This window comes from Zeus faber, assembly GCF_960531495.2.
Source record: "Zeus faber genome assembly, chromosome: 5".
NCBI lineage: Eukaryota > Metazoa > Chordata > Actinopteri > Zeiformes > Zeidae > Zeus > Zeus faber.
In genome coordinates, this window is record NC_137192.1 from 15,528,414 (window position 1) to 15,550,793 (window position 22,380).

Consider the following 22,380-nt stretch of genomic DNA (forward strand, 5'->3'; position numbering starts at 1 on the left):
AAATTTCATGACATAGTGGTACGACATATGGGAGGTATAGGGGAGAACCACTATATTAGAGGTATCTAAGCCCCGGGTTAGTACAAGGTGAATAGTGTTAACATTATTATGGGTTGGTTCATGTACTCAACCTATAAGTTAAGATTATATTAGAGATAAGGGCAATGCCAAGGGAGTGATCTGAAATTCATGAGAGTTTATAGACCAATTCTCATTAATGAAGGCTGATCGATTCCCTTCACCCCCATTGGTATTTATTTGCATTGTTTAGGGCCAGATTTGTATTTCGAGGAACTACATGCACGGTGGGAAATTGATTCTGTGGATATCTGGTATGAAGTACCAGGTATTCAACAAGCACAGTGATTAGTCTGAGAATTTATTTACCAAATGAACCCTTTAAATTTGTTCGGGGTTCGGGTGTTATGATTATTAGATTTTCAGGGTTATAATAACTTGTACAGGAAACAGGCTGGTGTTGTTTACAAGGGTTGCGTCTATTGTTGATTATAACAGGAATAGTGTATGCATGCATGAGATTTTCATGCTTAGGATATGGACTCACTGACCGTCAGGTGGTGAATGCATTACAGAAGTGCAGAGTAAGTCCAATGTTCCTAGATAACAGAGGAGACCCTGCACGGTTCAGATGGAGGCGATCGTTCTTTAAAAAGATCTGTGCTATCGTAGAAGGGTGTGAAATTGTCCAGGTAGGGGATGCCTCTATTACAGAAGTAGGCCTTCAGCCAGATTTGCAGTTTCCTTAGGCGGCTAAACTTTACAGTGCCAAAACGGGGGGAGGGCAGTGGGCCTGTCACAATGCACAATGTTTGGTAGTGTTGAAAATACTGTTTATGAGGCAGACTAAATCTTTTTTCAATCTCTCAAATTGCTGCATCTTAAGGTCATTGGTGCCCACATGCGCCACAACAGCGGAGACAAATGGAAGACAATGAAGCAGCTGTGGGATCGCAATGTTACCTGGGTGGCGGGGAGTGCGGCACCTGTTGATCTGGATAAGACAGACCACGAATGACCCAACGACAAGCACGGGGGAACAGCCAGCACGGCTGTCCTCAACAGCCACCTAGGTAAACGTCCTAAGGTGCACACTCACTGGACTGCGATCCTCCACCCAGAGGGGGAACTCTTGCTCATCCAGGCATTGATTGTGGGAAAAAAAGGCTAAGTGATATACTGGAGATGGTGGACAGCCCAAAACTTTCAGTGTTTGGATTGTGTTTCCCAGCTGGAGGGCTTCAAGAGTGTGTGACCGGGGGCTGCGGTTTCCCCGGGCTTTCTGTTCTTCACCAGGACCCAGGGATTTAGGATGAAAGGGGGCTAGGCTTGAGTCTTGTGTTTGGCTCCAAAGATGGGCCAGATGTCTTCCTTCAGGGACAGGTAGCTGTCAGGGGGAATCGGAACACCACCAGTGGAAAAGAGCCGGACCATGGAAGAATGGTATTATTGTCCAGCCCCAAAACTGAAAAGCGGGGGGAGCGGGGTGGAATGACAACTCCATTGTCACAACTAGTGGAGCTCAGTACGGAGAGGCGTTTAGCCTGGCCCGAGGCAGCAGTAAAGAAGCCCTGGATTTACTCGTCCTTCTTTCTAAGTTCCATCACAAGTTGGACAACTTATTTTTTCAACTGTAAGATGGTAGGATGGCACTCTCCATACACAGCCATGCTAGGCTTGCTTAGCTACCAGGCTAAAAAGAAACCTAGCATTGGCCGAGCTTTATACTAAGCTAACAAGCTAACAGGCCAGTCTCGCCAGTCAGCATGCCTCGCCACCCAGCACGCCTCGCCAGCAACGATAGAACAAGGTCTTCATTCCAAAATCAGAGAATCAGCCCAGGCAAAGGTCAAAGCCAAAAAATATATATAACAACGGTGCGAACAATCCAAAATTCGAAAGGAAAAAGGACTAGCAGATAACAATTGATTGAAGTAGACCGGTCCTTAATCGAGCCAAACACAAGCACAATTATTTTACAATACTTACATTACTTACAGGAATCAATACAATTGGTATTGATTCCTCTTTCTTTTTAAGGATTTGCAGCAAACAACAGAGCAGTTCCCATGCTAAGCTTTTAGCTTTAACATAATGCTAGCATGCGCATGCACCAAAAAAAATGTGTCCCTGAACAAAAGTATTTCTCAAGTCATGGGTGGAATTACTCAGATGGAGGATGGTACAAAATTTAATGAGCCCCCACTTGACGTAGGAAGGGAAGGCAAATCTGAACAGCTTTTCACCACGTTTTCTGAAATAGACAACTCACGATAGAACTGACCGGGTTGTCTTATTTCACCGTTTCTGTGTTTGTAGGCCCATCGGAGACTAGAGAAAATGTAATTTTGCACATGTCCCTTTCAAAGTATAGAAAATATAATAAAGCAAATAATATAAATTGCAATGAAGACTTAGAATAAATAAGATAAAGAGAAAGAGCATTTCTTGGATCGATTTCTTCCATAACTGCCTTTCTGCTGTAAAAAGTGCATCATGTTATACTGCCTTGCAACTTGTTTACGGATGCCATATATAAAATCACGTTAGTTTCAGTAAGCGCACATCTACGGCTCCAAATCGTTTTGCAGACAGGGGATGTGGGATAAGAGAGAATAATTCTATTATGCTGATCCCCAATCTGTGCGAGCACCACACAGGCACTTCTGTTTTTCTTCCAAAAGCCCTGTTGTGGTTTGTAAGCCTGTTGCCATGGCAACCATCATTTGACGCCAATGATGTGTAGGCAGGCGGAAAGATATGGTTGAAAATTAGCAAACTGCTGTGAATTTCGTTTTTATAGTTTGTCCTAATCCTATTTTTTATTTGCGAGTAATCCCAGTCCAGAGGTGCTCTTTTACAAACCTGATATAAATATGATTTATAATATGATTTACTAATTCTAAATGTAGAGAGTAAAGTCCATTCAAAAATTTGGTGACACGGGGTCCTGTATATTTCCATGGATTTGGGTCCAAAAAGGAAATACTTTTGCTTTTAAAAGTCAATAACACGTAATCATTTGTACTCACTTTTTAGCCTCTATAATCGCTCATTCCCCCCTCCATATACAGTATAACTCATATTTCCAACTAATAACAAATACTATGTGTTTGTTCAATGTTATTGAAAAAAAAATACATTTTAGATATTAACCATCAAATGGCACGATATTACTCCAGTTTGATATATGATGTTGGACAGTCTAACACAATTATAGTTTCCATTGTTTGGAAAACGGCATCCAATTTATCAATACAATTTATAAGCAATATGATCTACCGACTCAATGATTAAATGTCTGATCTCATCGCAAGGTTCAAAGTGAGCCCGCCTGTGTATTTAAACGCAATAGGGGTAAGTTAATACAAACAAATGCAGATTTAAAAGGCAAAACATGCCCTTACAGGGAAATCATTTTTTCACCACACGAAACTCTTAATTTTTTCTTAAAGTAAGAACAAAAGAAAGTGTTATGCAATATACATGCATAACACAATCATGGCGTTCATTTACTGCTGCAGCTTGGCGGCGCGATGATGATGATGACGAGCCTAATTTAGCTGCAGTGAGTCAGAAACTTGCTTTATTTTCTATACTGTACAATTCAACATTCTGTACGATTCAACATTCACAATTTCCCATTCGACTCCTGGGGGATCCAGTTGGATATAACACCACTAACGATATTCAACACTTTAGCCGGGATCACTTCATTTGAAATATAATTGCATGAAGGCTTTATGTGTTGCCAGAGAAACCATGGGCACGCCGCCCCTTGGGCCTTGTTCGGCATCTGGTCTTGCTGTGTTGAGGAAGCCATGGAGGTCCACGGGTCAATGTCCAAGAACACCAACTGTTCTGTGTGAAGTGTGACACTCACGCCTCTTCCCCCAAGTCACACGCGCTCACCGCTGGGTGTTGGAAGAATCATGCACTTTGAGATGCTGCCAATCTAGTGAGCACACACTGTCTGAGTTCCCTGTTTTGTTAGAGGGTGTACGAACTTCAACTTAGTTAACAACAACAACAACTACAATATAACAATAATAACAAATTATCATTAATATTAATAATTAATCAGCACCTATTCTTATTATTATTACAATGATAACAATAATAATAAGCCTAAAAATTATAAACATCACAATAATAATAATAATAACAATAACAATAATAATAATAATAATAATAATAATAATAATAATAATAATAATAATTCTAAAACAAGGAAGAAAGATAGGAATAATGAAATAAAATAATGACATTTGCTTCCTAGCATTTCATTTTTATAAATGAAATGTAACACTGGAGTAATTATTTTTATGATCATTTTATCAATGTGGCTTGTATGGAGCATAGCTTCAACTAGTCAAACATCTCTGTCACAGATAACATGATGATTGGATACGGTTACTATGACAACTAAGTTGACACATCTTTTTTTTCCCAGCAACCTGCAATACTTGAGCAGCAAATTGGTTTGAGAGACCAACTCTGATTATAAACAACCCAAGGTAGTGCATTTGTTTATCTGTTAGCTGCTTATCCTTTTTTTAAATTGGATTTTGAGGGACTGCATATGAGGTGTTCAAAAAACAATGAGCAAGAGATAATATATTCATAAACATATTTCTACAAAAAATTACTATCTACACCATTAAATACACTTTTTTTTAAATACAGCACCTACTTTACATCGTTATCATAACACTGGATTAACATTTGGAGCTGACAGGTTCAAAAGTGGGGGAGGAAAGGTACGATGAATGGACTTGAGTGGCTGAAAAATACTGGATTCATAAGACGCAGCCATGGTAACATGAGGCTGGCTGCTTCAGAGTGTGTTTTCCAGCGTCGGCTGGTCTCAGAGAAGCATGGTGAGGCACAGCCTGGCTGGGTGACGCACATCCCACTTTCATGTGCACTGCTACGACAGCACGGGCAGCCTTCTTGTGGATAATTAAAACTGATATAAATCACATTAAAGGGATATATACTGCATGGGACCCTGCAAGGTTATATTCTCAACAGGGACAGCCAAGCGAGGGTCCCCATCTTCTGGAGATATTTTAAAGGTCTTTGAAGCTCTGGAGATAAATGATGAAAAAAACAAGATGAGTTAGGTATTATTTGGTGGAAGCAAATGAATATAAGAATATCACACCAATATGAAATCCTACCCTTTAGTACATATATCAGCAATTGTGGTTCAGCTCTAAAAGAGATGAAAACGTACTAATACCCTGTGGCCTCAAAGATCTAAATCCAAAATAAAGATTGCCCTCGATGAATGATTTACTGATCATTTGTAAGAAGCACCAACGAGCACATTGCACTGCTTGCATAATATGCTGCATTCCCGACATATTATTATTCAGTGTTAAACACTGTCGCATACTCTACAAACAGACATACAGATGCATACATATATTCGGATTATTGATTTAATTTTGGTTATTTTTCGGCTTTTCTTGTATGTATATAGGTTCTGGTTTCGATTATGTTTTGTTTTTTTCTTCCTAGTTTGTTTTGCACAGCCCTTGGAGTCACAGCCCCCCTCCTTTATTATCACCAGTCAGTCAATAGGACACCCGTGGGTTGAGGACTGATCTTGGTGAAGTCCTTCAATGAAAAGCATTAATTTCATTTCATTTTCTCTAACCAGACCCTGCTCAGTATCTCCAACACCTCCCTCCCCTCTTTCTTTGACTGCTGTGTTTTCATGCTCCCTGACTGGTTGCATTCAGAATATCTGTTTTATGACACCCAGCTCGGCGTTAAAAGACCCTGTCAAGACTCTGCATAACATAACAAAGTTGAGAGATGAGATTGACCTGAAATGAAGTTATACCTTGGAAGACAGTTATTGTTAAACAAATTCAAATCGAATCAAAGATTAACGAATGGCAAACAGAGCCGCGTAGCTTGAGTAAGCAGGTGCCTCGCATTGATGTTTCTCTGCCGTCTCTCTTTAAAGACGCCTCGGATCCCACAGCGCACGGCATAATTGCGTTCGCTTCCTTACGGTAACTTGGATTCTTTGTTTTACAACAGGGGCAAAAAGAAAAAGAACGAAAAAAAAAGACAAATCTAGGTCATACCCCCTGCAAAGCCATCGGTGTAGAATACTAAGTCTCGTACCAAGGATTATTGATTTCCCAAACACGTTTCTATCCATTGTTAATTTTTCATTGTCGTGTATTTCTTAAAACCCCTGATGAATAGGGAGATTTGTAAAGGCGGGTGATAGTAGAAATCATAATTCCATCCATGATCACATGATGCATGGTGAGAAGAGACATTTAGAGGCAATGTTGAACTATCGAATAATGAATTCAACTTACTCTGGAATGGGTTGTTCCTGAGCTGTGGTGACACACAGCTCACAACACATAATTGAGCATTATTCATTGATTTATATTCCAGAATTTAATTCCAACGGGTTTTTTCTTTTCCCAACATCTGGGTTTACATCTTCCCTCTAGACGGGAGAAGGTCGCTCTCTAGGGGGACTCTCCCTTACAGGTTTGACCCTGCCCACCGAGGAAAGGATGACGGCGGCGCCGAGGAGAGAACAGAAGGCGCTCCAGAACTAAGGGACTGACAACTGTGGCCCCCGGCCTGACACCACATCCCTATAGGGAATCCATGAAGATGGAACGAATAGGACAAAACTACCTCCACCGTCTCCTTGGCAGAGGGCAACTTCCACAGCAGAAGGAAGTTAACCACCTTAGAGAATCTGTCCACCACCGTTAGAACAAAGAGCGGGCGCAGGAGGATTCAATTTACAGTATTTCCTTATCGCCTCCATCTCCGGGGCTGACAGAGAATAAAGGCATCCCTTGGGGGATGAACTACCTTGTAGCAAGTCAATTGCACAGTCATAGGGCCGGTGAGAGGGCAGAGAGGTACCCCGGGCCTTGTTGAAAACCTCCTTGAGGTCAAGGTACAACAGGAAGGGACGCTAGAGAGATCTGGAAAGTTGGATGCAGACCATGGAGGCGGAGGTGGGGAGAGAGGCGACTCAGGAACTTCAGGACACTCGGAAGACTCCAAAGCCACTGGAGGCTCAGGGAGCACAGGAGGCGGTTCTCGGAGTTGGAGATCCATGGCAGGAGGTGAAAAGTCAGAGGGTTGAGGCAACTCTAAGGTAGAAACTGACAGGAAGCAGGAGAGCATGCATTCCTTTCCCCAACCCATTACTTCTTCTGGGGACCAGTCTATGTGAGGGTTATGTTTCGTGAGCCGGGGAAAGCTCAGGATGAGAGGGTGTAATGGGAAGGTGAAAAGATGGAGGCTCAGGAACTCAGTGTGGTTATTGGAGATGACAAGTTGAATGGGGTGAGTGCGGTGAGTGACTCGGCACAGCAGACGTCCATCCAAAGCGATGGCCTCCAAGGGCTTAGGCAGGGGAAATAATTTGATTCTCGACTTCTTGGCTAACCCCCAATAAATGAAGTTTTTGCCTGCCCCGGGGTCGACTAACACTGGTTGAAGGAAAGTCTGCTGAACTGGGGGATTGAGAAGAAAAACAGAAGTAATTTGGCTGACCATCACCCTACTATTCACAGATCAGCCTTGCCTTTTACTGGGCAAGTGGAGATAAAGTGACCCAGTTGAGAAAAGTAGATACGTCTACCCTCTGCTGGGCTGGGACGAGCAGAAACAGACCAGGAAGAAGGTAGATTGGTTGTAGGTTGCCCCGTATGGATGAGCGGGATAATGACATCCCTGGACCTCTCTCTCTCTCTCTCTCTCTCTCTCTCTCTCTCTCTCTCTCTCTCTCTCTCTCTCTCTCTCTCTCTCTCTCTCTCTCTCTCTCTCTCTCTCTCTCTCTCTCTCTCTCTCTCTTTCCCAGCGACAGTTATCAATTTTAATGGCCAGGGACATCAGAGAGTCTAAGCTGGAGGGAAGCTTGAGAGGAGCTAACTGATCCTTTATAGCATCGGCTAACCCATAGAGGAAAGTGTCGAACAAGGAGTGAGAGTTCCAGCTGCTGTCGGCTGCCAGGGTAAGGAACTTAATGGGCTAGTCAGAGACTTCACGCTTACCCTGCGCAGACCCATTAATGCTCTAGCCGCATGTCGGCCTGGGATATTGAGGTTGAAGATCTTAGATGATGGTAGATGGTGTTGGAGAACAGCTCCAACAAAGAGTAGACCGGAGAACCCCTGGAGCACTCTGTGGTAGCCCAGGCTTCAGCTTGACCAGGGAGGTGGGAGATGAGGTATGCTACCCTTGAGTGCTCCGATTGAAACGAGGATGCCTGTAGCTCGAAAATGTAGCCCACACTAGGTCTGGAGAGGTAAGGTCCCAGGGCTAGCGATGGGACGATGGGGGCTGGAACCGGAGCTGGCACTGGCACTAGAACTGGAGCTGCCACTGGGTCGTGGGCAGGATCGACCTCCGAAACTGGGATATCTCACTTAACAAGTAGCCTTGAGAGTTCTGTTGTTCAGTGATGGTACCAAGGACCTGACATGACTCCCCGGGCGGCGACTGCCCGTCCATGCACCTCTAGTTGGTTATCGAATGCAGTGTGCACAGGATCAGAATCGGCCGAGTCCATATTTATGGCCAGTTCATACTGTAACGATTGGTGAAAAGACAGGCAAGAGTCTCTGGGACAGGAACCTTGATAAATGAAAACACTTTAATTGAACAAGATCGGTACTTAGGTGGACAGTCAGTGAAGCAAATAATCCGACAGCGAGATGGCAAAGACGACATCCAGGAAACCAAGCAGGGAATCAAAAATACCTGAAGACCAACAGACTACCGAAAAAAATGCTGGAGCGCTTGACACAATTTACAAAGACGAACTGGCAGAGAGAGAGGGGAACAAACCGACTAAATGCACAGGGGAGGGAAGGTAAAGGAGGGATAGGTGAAAACTATCCGGACAGGGAAGACAATCACACAGACGGGAAACAAGACCAGGAAGTGAAGACGCTAGGGAACAGGGTAATCATCACATGCGTCACTTGGTGGGGGATATATTTATATTCTTTTTAGTAAATGTTCAGCTAAATCGACAATTGACACACCGCAAGCTACTCTTCTTTATGAAATTCCCCACGGTTGCCTTTCACCTCCCATGTACACACAATCAGTGGATTCTTGCCGGGGACGGCGAACCCCCGCCACCAACAATGGAAACAGCATATAGGAGCACACGCGTAATACCAATGCTGTGCATGGAATGGCTGTTTCTAATAAAAGTGCCAGCTAATTAACTATGTGGTGAATACCGAATATGGGATAAAAGGTTTTCATGGATTACCACTTTAATTGAAGCCACGCAAAGCTTTGTTTATGTGCGAGAAACACACGCACACGCACACGCACACACCCCTCCCTGCGTCATGCGTACTACCCCGTTGAAGCAGAGTTGGAATGCGCGCTGGTCTGCGTCGCGTCGGCAGCACACCGGGGATAGGAAAAAAACCACTTGTTTTCCAAGGAAAGTTGCGCAAAAAAAAAAGCACATTTTGTCCCGCTGGATATTATTCGCGGTAATTTCCACCGTGTTTAACTGAAGGTAAGTGAGCTCAGTATGCGTGGTGTTCGGCCAACCCGGGGGGAGTTACTGTCTGTTAAATGATGTTTAAGAAATGTTCACATTTTTAATTATCCTCAGTTTGATCCCGCCCTGTCGATCACGTTAGTTTGCGGAACTTTTGCTGGACCGTCTTTTGGACACCGGGCACGTTTGGGAATTAAAATTGCTCTTGTAGTTTGCACGAGTTATATGCAACACATCCTGATGTGAAACGGGAGGGGGGGGGGGGGGGGGTGATGTGAGTGAGAAAATATCGTCGATTATTTACGATTGAGATTATTTATTTAACCCCGTGTGTGTGTGTGTGTGTGTGTGTGTGTGTGTGTGTGTGTGTGTGTGTGCGTGCGTGCGTGCGTGCGGCCGTGGTGTGATTCTCCGTGTAAAAAGCCCGTTTGAGTGTGCAGTTTGCGGTGCCGCAGCAGCTTTGCAGCCCATCTTCTCACAGTCTCGCCGTGTCCCTGTCACCTTGTCTTATTAATACACACTAATGTCACCGTTTCACACTCCACAGACGCAGCAGACGCACTGCTAACAGGTTGCGTTCTTCTCACTTTTTTTTTTTTTTTTTTTTTAAACAACAACCCCCCCCTATTATTTAAAGCCTTTAAAGCTGCCAAGAGTTGCTCTAGTGTGCTGGACTTGAGTGGATTCTGCTGGAGCATCTTGTTGGGGAGACCATTCATTCTTTATTACAGGAGCTGAGGACTTCTCCCCGGTGTTATATTGAATCCAAATGTGAGGGTGGAATTGAACTGCCTTGCTGTGTGATCCGATCCCTTTTTTTTAAGGAGCATCAGCATGTACTGAAACCTGAATTGCTGGAAATATGTATGGAATAAATAATCGTATAATAGGTAAAGGCTTTGGGAATTGGAGATAAGTCATTCACCGACCTGCAATTGCCAACAAACTGAGCCAGAAATTTAAGTCTTAATGCATGTACAAATATGCTGCAGTTAGATGTTTATGATGATCCATCTCCTATACATATACCTCAGTTAAACATATGGAATAAAATATATTAAGTACAATATTTGTGTGTAATGAGCTGATTTTTTCTACGATTTAAGATACCATGTCTTCATTATATGCCAAAAATAAAGAAAAAAACAGACAGGTAGATGGATAGATAGATACAGTAGATAGATAGATAGATAGATAGATAGATAGATAGATAGATAGATAGATAGATAGATAGATAGATAGATAGATAGATAGATAGATAGATAGATAGATAGAATGAGTCATTCAACAATTCATCCATTCATTCATAAAACATGTGTGATGGGTGCATGGAGGGATGGATGGATGGAACTTGCATATTCAATGATTTTACATTTTTTTTAACAGCATCCTCTCATTTCATTTTGAAGCGATAAGAAAAAAATTTGGCCAATAAATAATTCCCTTTTCTGATTATAGAGTGAACATTAGTCAGGTAGTAATACAATAATATATGGCATCATACTTCCTAGTATCTGTCTGTCCGTCTGTCTGTCTATGTATCGACTATTGATCGATTAATGGATTTGTTTATGCAAATTGCCCATTGAAAGGTTCAAAATTCCCTATCCATAATGCTGATGAATGTGATTCGTTGGAAAAGAGCCACTGTTCAGACATTAGCATGGCATGCACAGTTGCACTTGGTAACCAGGCAACAAAAATAACTGGCCAGACTAACCAGTGATGCCTAAAGACCAGGGTTGCAGTGGTTGTCTCAGAGCAAAAGTACAGTCAGTTAATCCCAAATGAATACAGTGAATAGAGTCTGAGGTGAGATTCTCAGGCATTCTCTCTGCCATCCCACCTGCTCAAGCTTGTGTATTATCACGGTACCATTAAAACTTCAATGATGACTCGGACACGTTCGGGCCACATATGGGGGCTTGCGTCCCAGCAGCTCTGCTGCTGCTGGCTGGGTGTGGGACAGAGAGGGCCCAGATGGAGTGAGACAGACCGACGGACGCGCAGCACCGACCAGAGATGAGTTGTGACAGAATCAGATTGACTCAACGCCACCATTCCAGGCAAATGAGAAAACAGAGCGTGCGTCATGTCTGAGGCGGACGCGGGGAGCCCTGCTTCGGCCCCCCCCCCCCGGTTTGGCTCATGACCACCTGCCCCCAGGTCACCGAACCGTTCCCTTTGAAGGCGCCACACACGGGCCAAATGCATGACGAGGCCCCCGACCACACTCTGACGCGACTTAAAGCAGCAGACCTGCGCTCCAAAATAGCAAATGACAAACACGCTTCAGTAGGGTGTCCAAAGAATTTAGCAATGTATGTGATGACAAACCAAAAGGCTCACTTTTAATGTGTTTCTGTTGACACGTCTTTTTTTTGTCTGGGGTGAGGGGGTTTAGACAAGGCGGGGGCTATTGAGACAAGCTTGCTGTGAGATTCATTCAGAAAGTACCCCCTCGTACACAATCCCATCCAAAAGCCATGCCGTGTAATATACAATAGAGCAAAAAAAAAAAAAAAAGACACCAAAAGTTATTTTGGTGTCAAACTTTGTGAATAGAAGCAGAGAAAAGGTGTCAGAATGAGGGGACAAAATAACTATTTGAGCCAAACAACAAAAACATCACAATTTGTACAGAATGAGCTCGAGACACAATAGTCAGTTTGATTATAATAACAGAAAACACAATAAAACACAAATCATTTTCCCCTCTTGTAGGATTAATCATGATTCATGCGTGCGTACTCACAGACTGATTGCTACAATTGGACTGAACGATTCAGCCGATTATTTTGGGGTTAAGTGCATGCTGGGGTGGATTGGATACATTTTTGCAACCGTAGCAACAGGTTTTTTCATGTGTGTTAGAGGGGACCTATTATGCTCCTGCTCAACAAGTTAATATAGGTCTCTGAGGTCCCCAAACCATGTCTTTGAAGTTTTTTTGCGGAAAATACCACTCAGATTATGCATTCTAGCCATTCTAACATGCCTCTAAACAAACCCTGTTTCTGACACTCTGTTTCAGCGTGTGTGTGTGTGTGTGCGTGTCACCTCCTTCCTGAGGCCCCGAGTTCTGTGAGCCAATGGGGTTTGAGCATGAGTAGTAGTGTTCCGTTCCGTTTCGTATGAAGTACGTAAACTTTCACTGATTTCACCTTATCAGTCCACCAAAAATTTGTTTCTGAACAAATTTAAGAGAGCAATCCAGTTGCTGAATCTTCTCTCATATGAGATCTACAAGACCCATTTCAATGTTTGTTCCGACTTGCGTGATCTGCGGTATTAATTCCTCTTTCTTCTACAAAATTTTTGCTTGTCTCTGCAGCCAACAACAGAGTTCTTCCCATGCTTAGCTCTAAGCTTCGATGCTCGGGTGGCGCTCCAGCTGTGGGTGGAGTTGCTCAGATGGAGGGCGGTTCTAATTCTATTGAGTCTTAATGTGACGTAGGACTGAGTGAGACACAAATCTGAACGGCTTGTTTCACCGCATGTTTTCTGAAATAGACAGCTCACAAAAAAAAACTGACTGGGTTGTCTTATTTTAGTATTTATGTATTTATTCCAGATGTATGTGCACAAGCACTGAAAAAAGTGAGCTTTTCATTATAGGTCCCCTTTAACAATTAGTTTTTAAAAACGTACATTTCACCAAAGCCAGAGCCAAGCTGCGATAAAGAATTCATCTGAAAAAACAATGTCATTCCCATTCATGGAAAGCATGTTGAAAGTAGGTATTAGATGGTAGAAAAGGGAAAATGAGAATCAGCACAAGTGAGGGTCTTTGTCCCTTTTTCCCCCTGGTGATGGCACGTCCTTTTTTATCTCGTACTTAGAAGATTACTTTGAAAGGGGAAAAATACATGCAAGCACAAATTTATCTCTTGCTCTGGAACTTAAATTGTAAGTTGGATGGGACATTGTCCTCAATAACTATAGGGTATCATGGAATAATATAAATTACATTTTTACCGTTGTGGAAGTGCACTCTGGCACATGTATGTGTTTCTGTCTCAATCATGGAATTAAATTAGAATGAAATTGTCACCAAACTACTGAAACTACTGGACTAAAAGAACAACAAAAGGACTATAATTTTCACTCAATTTTATGGAGTCGTTATATAGAGTCATGTTATTAATAGATATTAACTAAATAACAATATCAAACTAGAAAACACTCGATACACAGTCCTGCCAAGGCAGCAATATTCCAGTAGACATGTAATATTCCGGATCTAAACTATTTTCTATGTGAAATCCCACCCAGAATGGATTTTCTTTGGTTTCTTTGCACAGAAAAAAAGTATTGGATTGGAGCCATTAGATTGACTTAAAATGTTTTAAACCTACATATTTTAGGTATAGAGTCCAATGACGCTAATGCAACGGGTTTTTTTTACATTTCTGGACATCATTCTAGCCACCCAGTATGCAGCTACACAATGATCCTAAACATTTAATTACATTATGCAAACTATATGCCAACCAAAAATATATAAATGAACTGGACTGTCCTCAATTTGTAAAATAATCAGTTTCCTACATGTGAAATGTGATAGGAGAAAAGAGGGAATCCCTTTAATTATGTTAAAGAAAATTTATAAACGCAGGCGCTCGAGCGATCCTCCCATATCATGTTATATGAGCTCCATCCTGAAACAATAGTGTAAAACATACTAGAACTGATGTTGGACCCATGGGCTTGTGTGTTTGAGGTTAGGATGCAGAGGTTCAGGACTGAACAATTCATGTCAACAAGTGATACATAAAAAACATGAATGTAGAAAATAGTATCTTTTTACGTAACTGCACCTAGGTGGGGGGCAGATCGTCTTTTTTAAGGAATGGAGAGTTTTTGAAATACTGCCCACATAGAAGCAACGGTAATAAGTGCAACACAGTTTATAGTCATTTTTTACCACATACTAAAGCAATTTATAATAATAAAAAAGGCTCTTGGTTATTATTTCAACTAGGGATTTTTTCTGAATTAAATGCTGTGATTGTCACATTCTCACGTGACGGATAGTTAGAAACACAAAGGTCCGCAGACGTGGCACGAATAGGTTGTTTTGTGGGCTTCACAGCGCCACCTCACATCAGAGGTACAGTAACCTTCCTCTGGAATTAAGGGTCGTGACAAAGTAAGGCGGTATGTTGTCACCACCAGCACCAATATCAAACTGTTGGAGCCACATTTATCTGAAATTCATTTCTCAAAAAAGATATATAAATAAAATTTTAAAAACCACCCTCGGCATAATTGAAACAGTTTGTATACCACAACCTTTATTTTTGACAACACGAGAGAGACGACTGAAACGACTTATCGGGGAGGGGTGCGTCACCGTGTTTGCTCTCTTATCAATCTGGAGACATTTGCTGAGGAGGAAATGTTGCCAGTTTGAATTATAACCTGCAATAACAGCACTCGATAAATAGATTTGAAAGCGAATTGAATTGTCCTTTGAAATCTGTCAAAAGCCGGAACAGAGCTACGTACTAATGTTTTCTGCATTCATCGCAGGCTGCCCGATGGGGCCTTTGGGGTTAGGGTTGAACTATCTCGACACTACATGCCACAACAATAAAGGCTTTATTTAGTCTTTATTAAGTCAGTTATACTATCAGCAAATGAGCCAAAACCATAGGGGGACGGTAACAGACACGGTTGGATAACCTGGGCCATAGTTGGAATAATATAGCAATTTGTATTAGAGTGAGATTGGTAAAGTCAGCAGCATAATAAATTGATCCTTGGGCGCGGTTACGCTGTCTCTTTATAGTTCCTGATCCCGAGGGGACGCTCGGCTCAAGCTGATCACTCACAACCTCAGATGGATCTGAGAGAGCCTGGGTAGGGAGTTTTAAACTCAAATCTAAGGGAGCTCCGTTGAGGGAAACCGACACGGTTTTCTAGAGAGTTTAGGGTTTTTTGGGATTCACCCACATCCTCTCGAGGCAGGAACAACTTGGGTTTTAAGATGGTCTTATCTTTACGGGAGATTTTAAGATTAAACTCAAAGAGATACACCTTGGTAAAAAATGATAACTCTTGTTTTATCCTGACATCCCCTTATGGCTGTGTCAGTCAGGGAGTCCAGTCTTATGAGCTTATGGAAAATATATGAATGGATTTTCAGATTTGCTGGGCGGGTTCCTCATATTACAAAGGTTTGGATTAGCCTACTTTTGGCCGTACTTTTCTCACATTTCTTTTCTATTTGCATATTGAACAGCGTTATTAAATGGCCATCAAATGGGATTGTCCACTCAGCGATTGTAAAGACTGGACTCTGGCTCTTTTCAGAATAAAGCCGGGAGATGAGACTCGATGCCACATAATTGTACCCGTGGGGAAATTTTAATTATTGCCGGAGCAAAGATACACACGCTGGTAGTCCTATTCACAAAGCCACTTGGAGAAAGGCTGTCGGGTTATCAATATTACAAGCAACCCCCGTGTTCTCATTAGCAATAACATAGGATGGGGGATAAAACGGGAATAGCGATTGACATTTTTGAGTCATAAGGAATTATAGAACATTATTTGTTGAGAGAACCTGGAAGGAAAAGGAAAAGGACACATCTACAACGTCTCCTCAAGGTCTATCTACGCACCAGATGAAGCCGAGCCTGGATCTGCATGCGATTAATTTAGTTTTGTGGTGTAATATGATGACCACTACTTAACCACAAACATATTTTAATGTGTTTAAAGATGTTATTCTCTGTAGAACCTTTTGTGATCACATTAAAAAAAAAAACTTTTTTCAAAGAAAGGGTGAATTAGGCCTAAGACAATGCTCCAGATTCCCACCTAATCTTCTATTGCTACCATTATTCACGGTAAATTAAATACTTTTCAATGTGTTTTCATTGCTTCAAACCAAGGCTTCTTTTTACTAAGCATAACAAATTTGGGAATACGGGCAGAGAATATCAGGCAATGAATTTCCAGCTTTACAGTTCGCTGCCACAGCAGGTTAATCTCGGCAGGAAGACGACCATGTAGCAAAAGAGAGTATTATCTTCTCATATTTATTCAAAACAAGTCATATCCACTGTATCATCGGGGTTCCAAAGAATAAACGAAAATGCAAAACTGTTTTGTTGCCACAAACTGAGTGCAGGTCATGCTTCTTCAGGGACATGTGTCTACAACTTTATTTGCTTCTTGGTTCCTTTTGCTTTTCCATGCAGTCATGAGATCCACGGCACAGTGAGGGACACTGGGATTTATACACAGGCCTCATTAGGGATTACCCTGCCAATTAAGAACCCTTAATGACTTTCTTTCCAACGCAGGTATGATTTTGATCACATTCTTGGATTCAGGTGGATGATGGGAATCGAAGCCTCATCAAACTGCACCACCAAATTGTACTCTGTAATCCTTTAACGTATAATTCGAAAAACTCCACGCACGACTTATTTTTGATCATAGTGCGACCGTAGGTTCCCTGAAGATCCTACCGAAATGAAACATTCTCCGAGGGAACGGAGGGAAAGTACACAAAGGCCATGACTAAAGCACAGGGTTGATTTTCTCAGAAAGCTCTGACAGGATGTGTAGCAGGGTGCAGAGCTGACTCACTGCGGAGTAAATAGGAGCGAGCCCGGCAAAATCCTAAAAGGTTCATATGGAGAAGATTTCTTGGCGTTATTTTATCGCTATTCAAAATGCTCCCACCGATATTGTGCTATTCATTCTGTGCTGTGCACAGAGCTATAATAACCGTGCGTCTATGCCGTTTCCTCTACATCTAGATGTTTTTTTTGTATTCTATGTTTAGTGCCAGGATTGAGCAAAATTATTTACTCCCATTTCTGTTTTTGTCAACAATGTGTGAATAGTCCTGTAGTGCTGCTATTGTGAAAATATAAGGTACATACATTACAGTCAAAAAAGAGTAATTCTACGTTCAAAATTCTACGTTTGTGTGCAGATTATCGGGCTGGGGGATTTACATCATCGTGACATGATATTGTCTGGAATTTTGGTTATTGTAATATTGTGATATAGTTAAATGTCTTAAACAGTAGATTACTTGTAGTAGATTTTTTTGTTGTTTTTCAAACATCTCTTGTGTGTGAAGATGTGATGAAACCACAAATAGTACCCAAAAATATCATCACATTATTAATATACAGTATGTAAAAAAACAATGGTGATATTGATTTTGTCAATATTGCCCAGTCCTCGTGCAAAATCCCACTTTATCTTCATTGGAGAATTATGTCAATTTTCCCAGGTGAAGGTATCCTGTGTCAAAATGCCAACTCACCGTTTGTACATTATGAAGCAATTATACTAATATGCTGAACTACCAACAGGTTATTTTGAGGTGCGACCTCCCAGGCGAGGGCAGGAGCTGCCATGCCTTTTGGGTGTCTGACACTTGGGGAGAAGAAGGATTACAACAATCCCTCAGAGGTGACAGACAAATATGACCTGGGACAGAATGTTAAATCGTGAGTACTTTCCGTAATTACTCAAGACTTTCAATATGACAGTCTTTTCTTGTATTCATGCAGGAACATGATCAGCATTCATACATGAGTGTTCTTTCGCTCTTTTTTTTTTTTTTTTTTTTGCTTTTTTTTTGCAGAGAGGAGTTCTGTGAGATATTTCGAGCCAAGGACAGGAATACACTTAAAATGTACACTTGTAAAAAGTTCCTCAAAAAAGATGGACGAAAAGTAAGAAAAGCGGCAAAAAATGAGATCCTGATCTTGAAGATGTGAGTAAAGTTGTCAGCTGCATTACAGTATGAAAACTTGTTTTGACATGCTTGAGTTAACTTTATGGTGTTATGACAACGTTAACCACATGTAACACGATTGATAGGCACCCTACATTCTTACATTACGACACATTTAGATCTCAAAGACAAATACATGTATTTGCTATTATAATACAGTAAATGATAATGCATTCATATAAATCAATATCGAACTTATTCCTGCTCCTGTTGCTGGGCCTTTAAATGGTCAGTCTTATTTAACATAATCCAAACACAGATACGCATTTGAATCAGGAATATCGGAATGATCTATGCAAGTCACAATTATTCTATTTATAATACTAGTTTATCTGAATCATAGGTTATTATTATATTGTTGTGTAAGTACTCAAGTTAAGTTACTGCCAATCATATGGAAGTTTAAATGTACAGTTTACAGTTTCAAAATGCTTGAAAGGAAAATAACTGTTTCTTCACATTCTCTTGTCTACTCTTGTCATACTGCGTTTACTGCCCCCCCCCCCCGGCACCTCTCCATCCTCCCACCCCCCCCCTCTTTTCAAAGGGTTAAACATCATAACATCCTCCAGCTGGTTGATGTCTTTGAAACCAAGAAAGAGTACTTCCTCTTTTTGGAGCTGTGAGTATTATTGGAGGAAACTGAGAGTCACGAGTGATTCTTCATCGATTGATTCTCAGGAACATTTCATTCCACATCCCGCACTGTATCTTCTCTGTTTCTTTCTATGTCTTGAACATTATGTCCCCAAATGTTTTGTCCCCGCAGTACAAGTACCCACAGTAACCACAACTGACTATAGTGTTGAACACCTCAACTTTTCAGAGCCACAGGCAGGGAGGTCTTTGACTGGATCTTAGACCAGGGGTACTACTCGGAGAGGGACACCAGCAACGTTGTGAGGCAGGTTTTGGAAGCCCTGGCTTACCTGCACTCACTGAAAATCGTACACAGAAATCTCAAGGTACGCCGTGCACTGCTGACACCTAGTGAGGAAAGAAAAGCATCTCACCGCACCCCAAGTCATCTGAATGATCCCTGGATCTCATTTTACGTTTTGATATGTGACAAGCCCTCGCATCACAGCAGCACTAATCATTATTATTTATTACTCCTTTTAGCTGGAGAACTTGGTATACTTCAATCGGCTGAAGCACTCCAAAATTGTAATCAGTGACTTTCATTTGGCCAAATTGGAAAATGGACTCATTAAAGACCCATGCGGGACACCAGAATATCTTGGTAAGGGTCACAGGTTGGGAATTGATAAAGATACTGAAAATGCAGTCGAACGGTTATTCTACCGGCAGCCTACAGTGGTGAAGATAACTTGTTGTTCATCCCAAATTGTTTCCTCTCAGCTCCTGAGGTGGTCGGGAGGCAGAGATATGGAAGAGCAGTCGACTGTTGGGCCATTGGAGTTATTATGTATATACTGTAAGTGCCCCCTTATATCGTGCTCACGACCAATAATCAGAATACATACAGACATTTATGGTGATAAAATAATTGTTGCTTTTCTATAGTCTGTGCTAATGCAACATTTTCTAGATTTTGTCTCATTTTGATGGGCTTATTTGACTCCCTTCACAGTTTGTCTGGAAACCCTCCTTTCTATGATGAAGCTGATGAAGATGACTATGACAACCGTGATAAGGACCTCTTTCTGAAGATATTGTCAGGGGACTATGAGTTTGATTCACCATACTGGGACGACATTTCAGACTCTGGTATCTGTTTTAATGTCCTACAAAGAATACGACAATTACTGTATCGTGTGTGATGGGCATTCATTTGATGCCTACCACAGACACAGGTATCAGTGTATGGAAAAATAAGGAATGATGCTGTTGAACACCTACAATATAACTCATAAAAGGAAATTCTCTTGTTTTCTTTAGCTAAAAACCTAGTGGCATGTTTGATGGAAGTGGATCAAGATCAGCGATTAACTGCACAAGAGGCTATAGGCCACGAATGGTAAAAATGCTTAATCGAATGTGACTGGTCACACCACATTGCAATGAGAAATATGTCTACTAATTTCTGAAGTAATAATAATATGTCTGTTAAATTGTTTAGTTGTAGCCTTAAATGGCTTCATATGTAAACTGAACAATTATGTTAGAAAGAAAACTTTGACAAGGGACATTAGTGGGAGCACCTTCCAGGATGACCAGGCACCATGTAGGCTGAAGATACCACAATATATAATCGCACATTATGTTAACTTGTTAATAATGTTGTTTTACGAGATGAATTATAAAAAAACAATAAAGGGATATTCACCAGAGAGGACAACCATAGACATGGCTCCCTGACTCAATGCTGCTTTCATGGTCAAACACAGTTCTATTCATCATCCCACCAACTTTATGAAACTATAATGGAATCAGAAAGGCCTCGAAGTCTCTAGAAATAAATAGGTCTAGAAATAGGTCTAATAAGGTCAAGGTCAATACGTTTCTTCATTCTGATAACTGTGGACAGCCCAGAAAGCAGAATGTTGATTAACTGATTAACTTTTTTAGAAAACGGCATGAAAACATGTAAACCTCTGTGCTGTGCAAAGTAACAACAAGTTGGCATCGAACCAAAAATAGTCTAATCAATTAATTGTCAATATTTCCGCCTTCTTCACTATTTTGACAATAGTCAGCCAATATCTTTTATCAAGATTCTGGGCGACCCTTCCCTCCCCCTCCAATAGCCTCCTTTTACTGAAATGGTGATAATAGATATACAGGGGATATTGGGAGAAACTGAATTTCCCAGAATGCAGCTGTAGCTGGTCCAGTGAGCAACATCTGAAATTATTGCTGTATCCATAAAATGTCAAAAAGTCAAAACATCCCTCTAAAAGATGCGTTTGACTTCGATTACTTTTGGCACATGTCCATCATCTCTGTGCTGAGTTCTTTAAATCATTAGCTAACATTATTCTTTTCCTCATTTTTTTCAGGATTTCTGGGAATGCTGCCTCTGATAAGAACATCAAGGATGGCGTTTGTGCACAAATAGAAAAGAACTTTGCTAAAGCTAAGTGGAAGGTATTGATATCCCACATTAAAGCAATTGACCTATTTCATACGTGCACATTATTTAATCTTGTCTTATCTTACCTTACCTATCCAAATTTTGGGGTGACCGTAGCTCTTTAATTTCCCATAGAAAGCCGTGAGGGTGACTACCCTTATGAAGAGACTCCGGGCACCGGAGCAGAGTGACTCTGGGGCCTCTAGTCCCACTGCAGGGGCCACAGCAGGCCCAGACATGGCGAACAGCGCTCCCGCTCCTCCGAGCGATGGCCCTGGGAACGCCTCCGCTGGTGTTCCGGCTTCTACCGACAAACAACTTCCTGTCACAGAGACTGGAATCACCCCTGCGCCGCCCGGCCCCGGCTCAGCCCGGCGAGAAGCAGAGCCACGGCCGAGGTGCAATGGAGATAATCCGCAAACACCACACACACTGGGGGACAAGACAGCATAACCAGGGGCGATGGGAGGACCTCTGTCAACCGAAATACACCCATGCAGTGAGTTCATGGCATGATGATTTAGTGTATAAGCTATTTGAACTCCCCCCTCCATTTTCCTTCAAAGTGCAGCAGTGTTAGGCAGCGTCATATTTAGATTGCATTTCGGCCTTTGGCCATCCTACGATCAATCTTTCAAGTAGCTTCTCTGTATCACTTCAACTTTGCCCCGTCTTATTTATTTTGGCTTGATGAAAGGTGACTCGTACTCTTTTCCTTTCCCATGTTAGGAGCTAAATGTGTTACATTAGAACTGTGAAATGTTTCCCATGTATCTGTATATCTTTTGTTTGCTTTTCCATAAGTCTTTTGTAACCAATCATCAAAGCTGCTGAACTTTTTAAATGTGACTCAAATGATGCTAAACTGTGTCCAGTCATTTTTTCACCCTTCAAAATGTAAAAGAAGAAAATCTTTTGAGCATTTTATGATCAGTGTTGTTTTAGCTGTTGTCCCGTAACTAGTTGTTCAGAGGTGAGTTAATTATATACCTCCATGTATTTTGTTGTATCATTGTGTTT

General features: G+C 41.6%; 1 protein-coding gene across 1 annotated transcript; it reads left to right on the plus strand.

The window, feature by feature from the left end:
- Positions 1 to 9,444: 9,444 nt before the first annotated feature.
- Positions 9,445 to 21,813, plus strand: LOC307230564 (caM kinase-like vesicle-associated protein; the record flags this gene model as incomplete). Its single annotated transcript, XM_080001000.1, has 11 exons — positions 9,445 to 9,565; positions 17,896 to 18,033; positions 18,171 to 18,302; positions 18,871 to 18,945; positions 19,150 to 19,288; positions 19,446 to 19,566; positions 19,686 to 19,761; positions 19,918 to 20,054; positions 20,226 to 20,304; positions 21,287 to 21,374; positions 21,496 to 21,813. The coding sequence occupies exons 2-11, from the start codon at positions 17,939 to 17,941 to the stop codon at positions 21,811 to 21,813; spliced, it is 1,260 nt and encodes a 419-aa protein (XP_079857126.1). The 5' UTR covers positions 9,445 to 9,565; positions 17,896 to 17,938.
- Between the last annotated feature and the right edge of the window lie 567 nt (positions 21,814 to 22,380).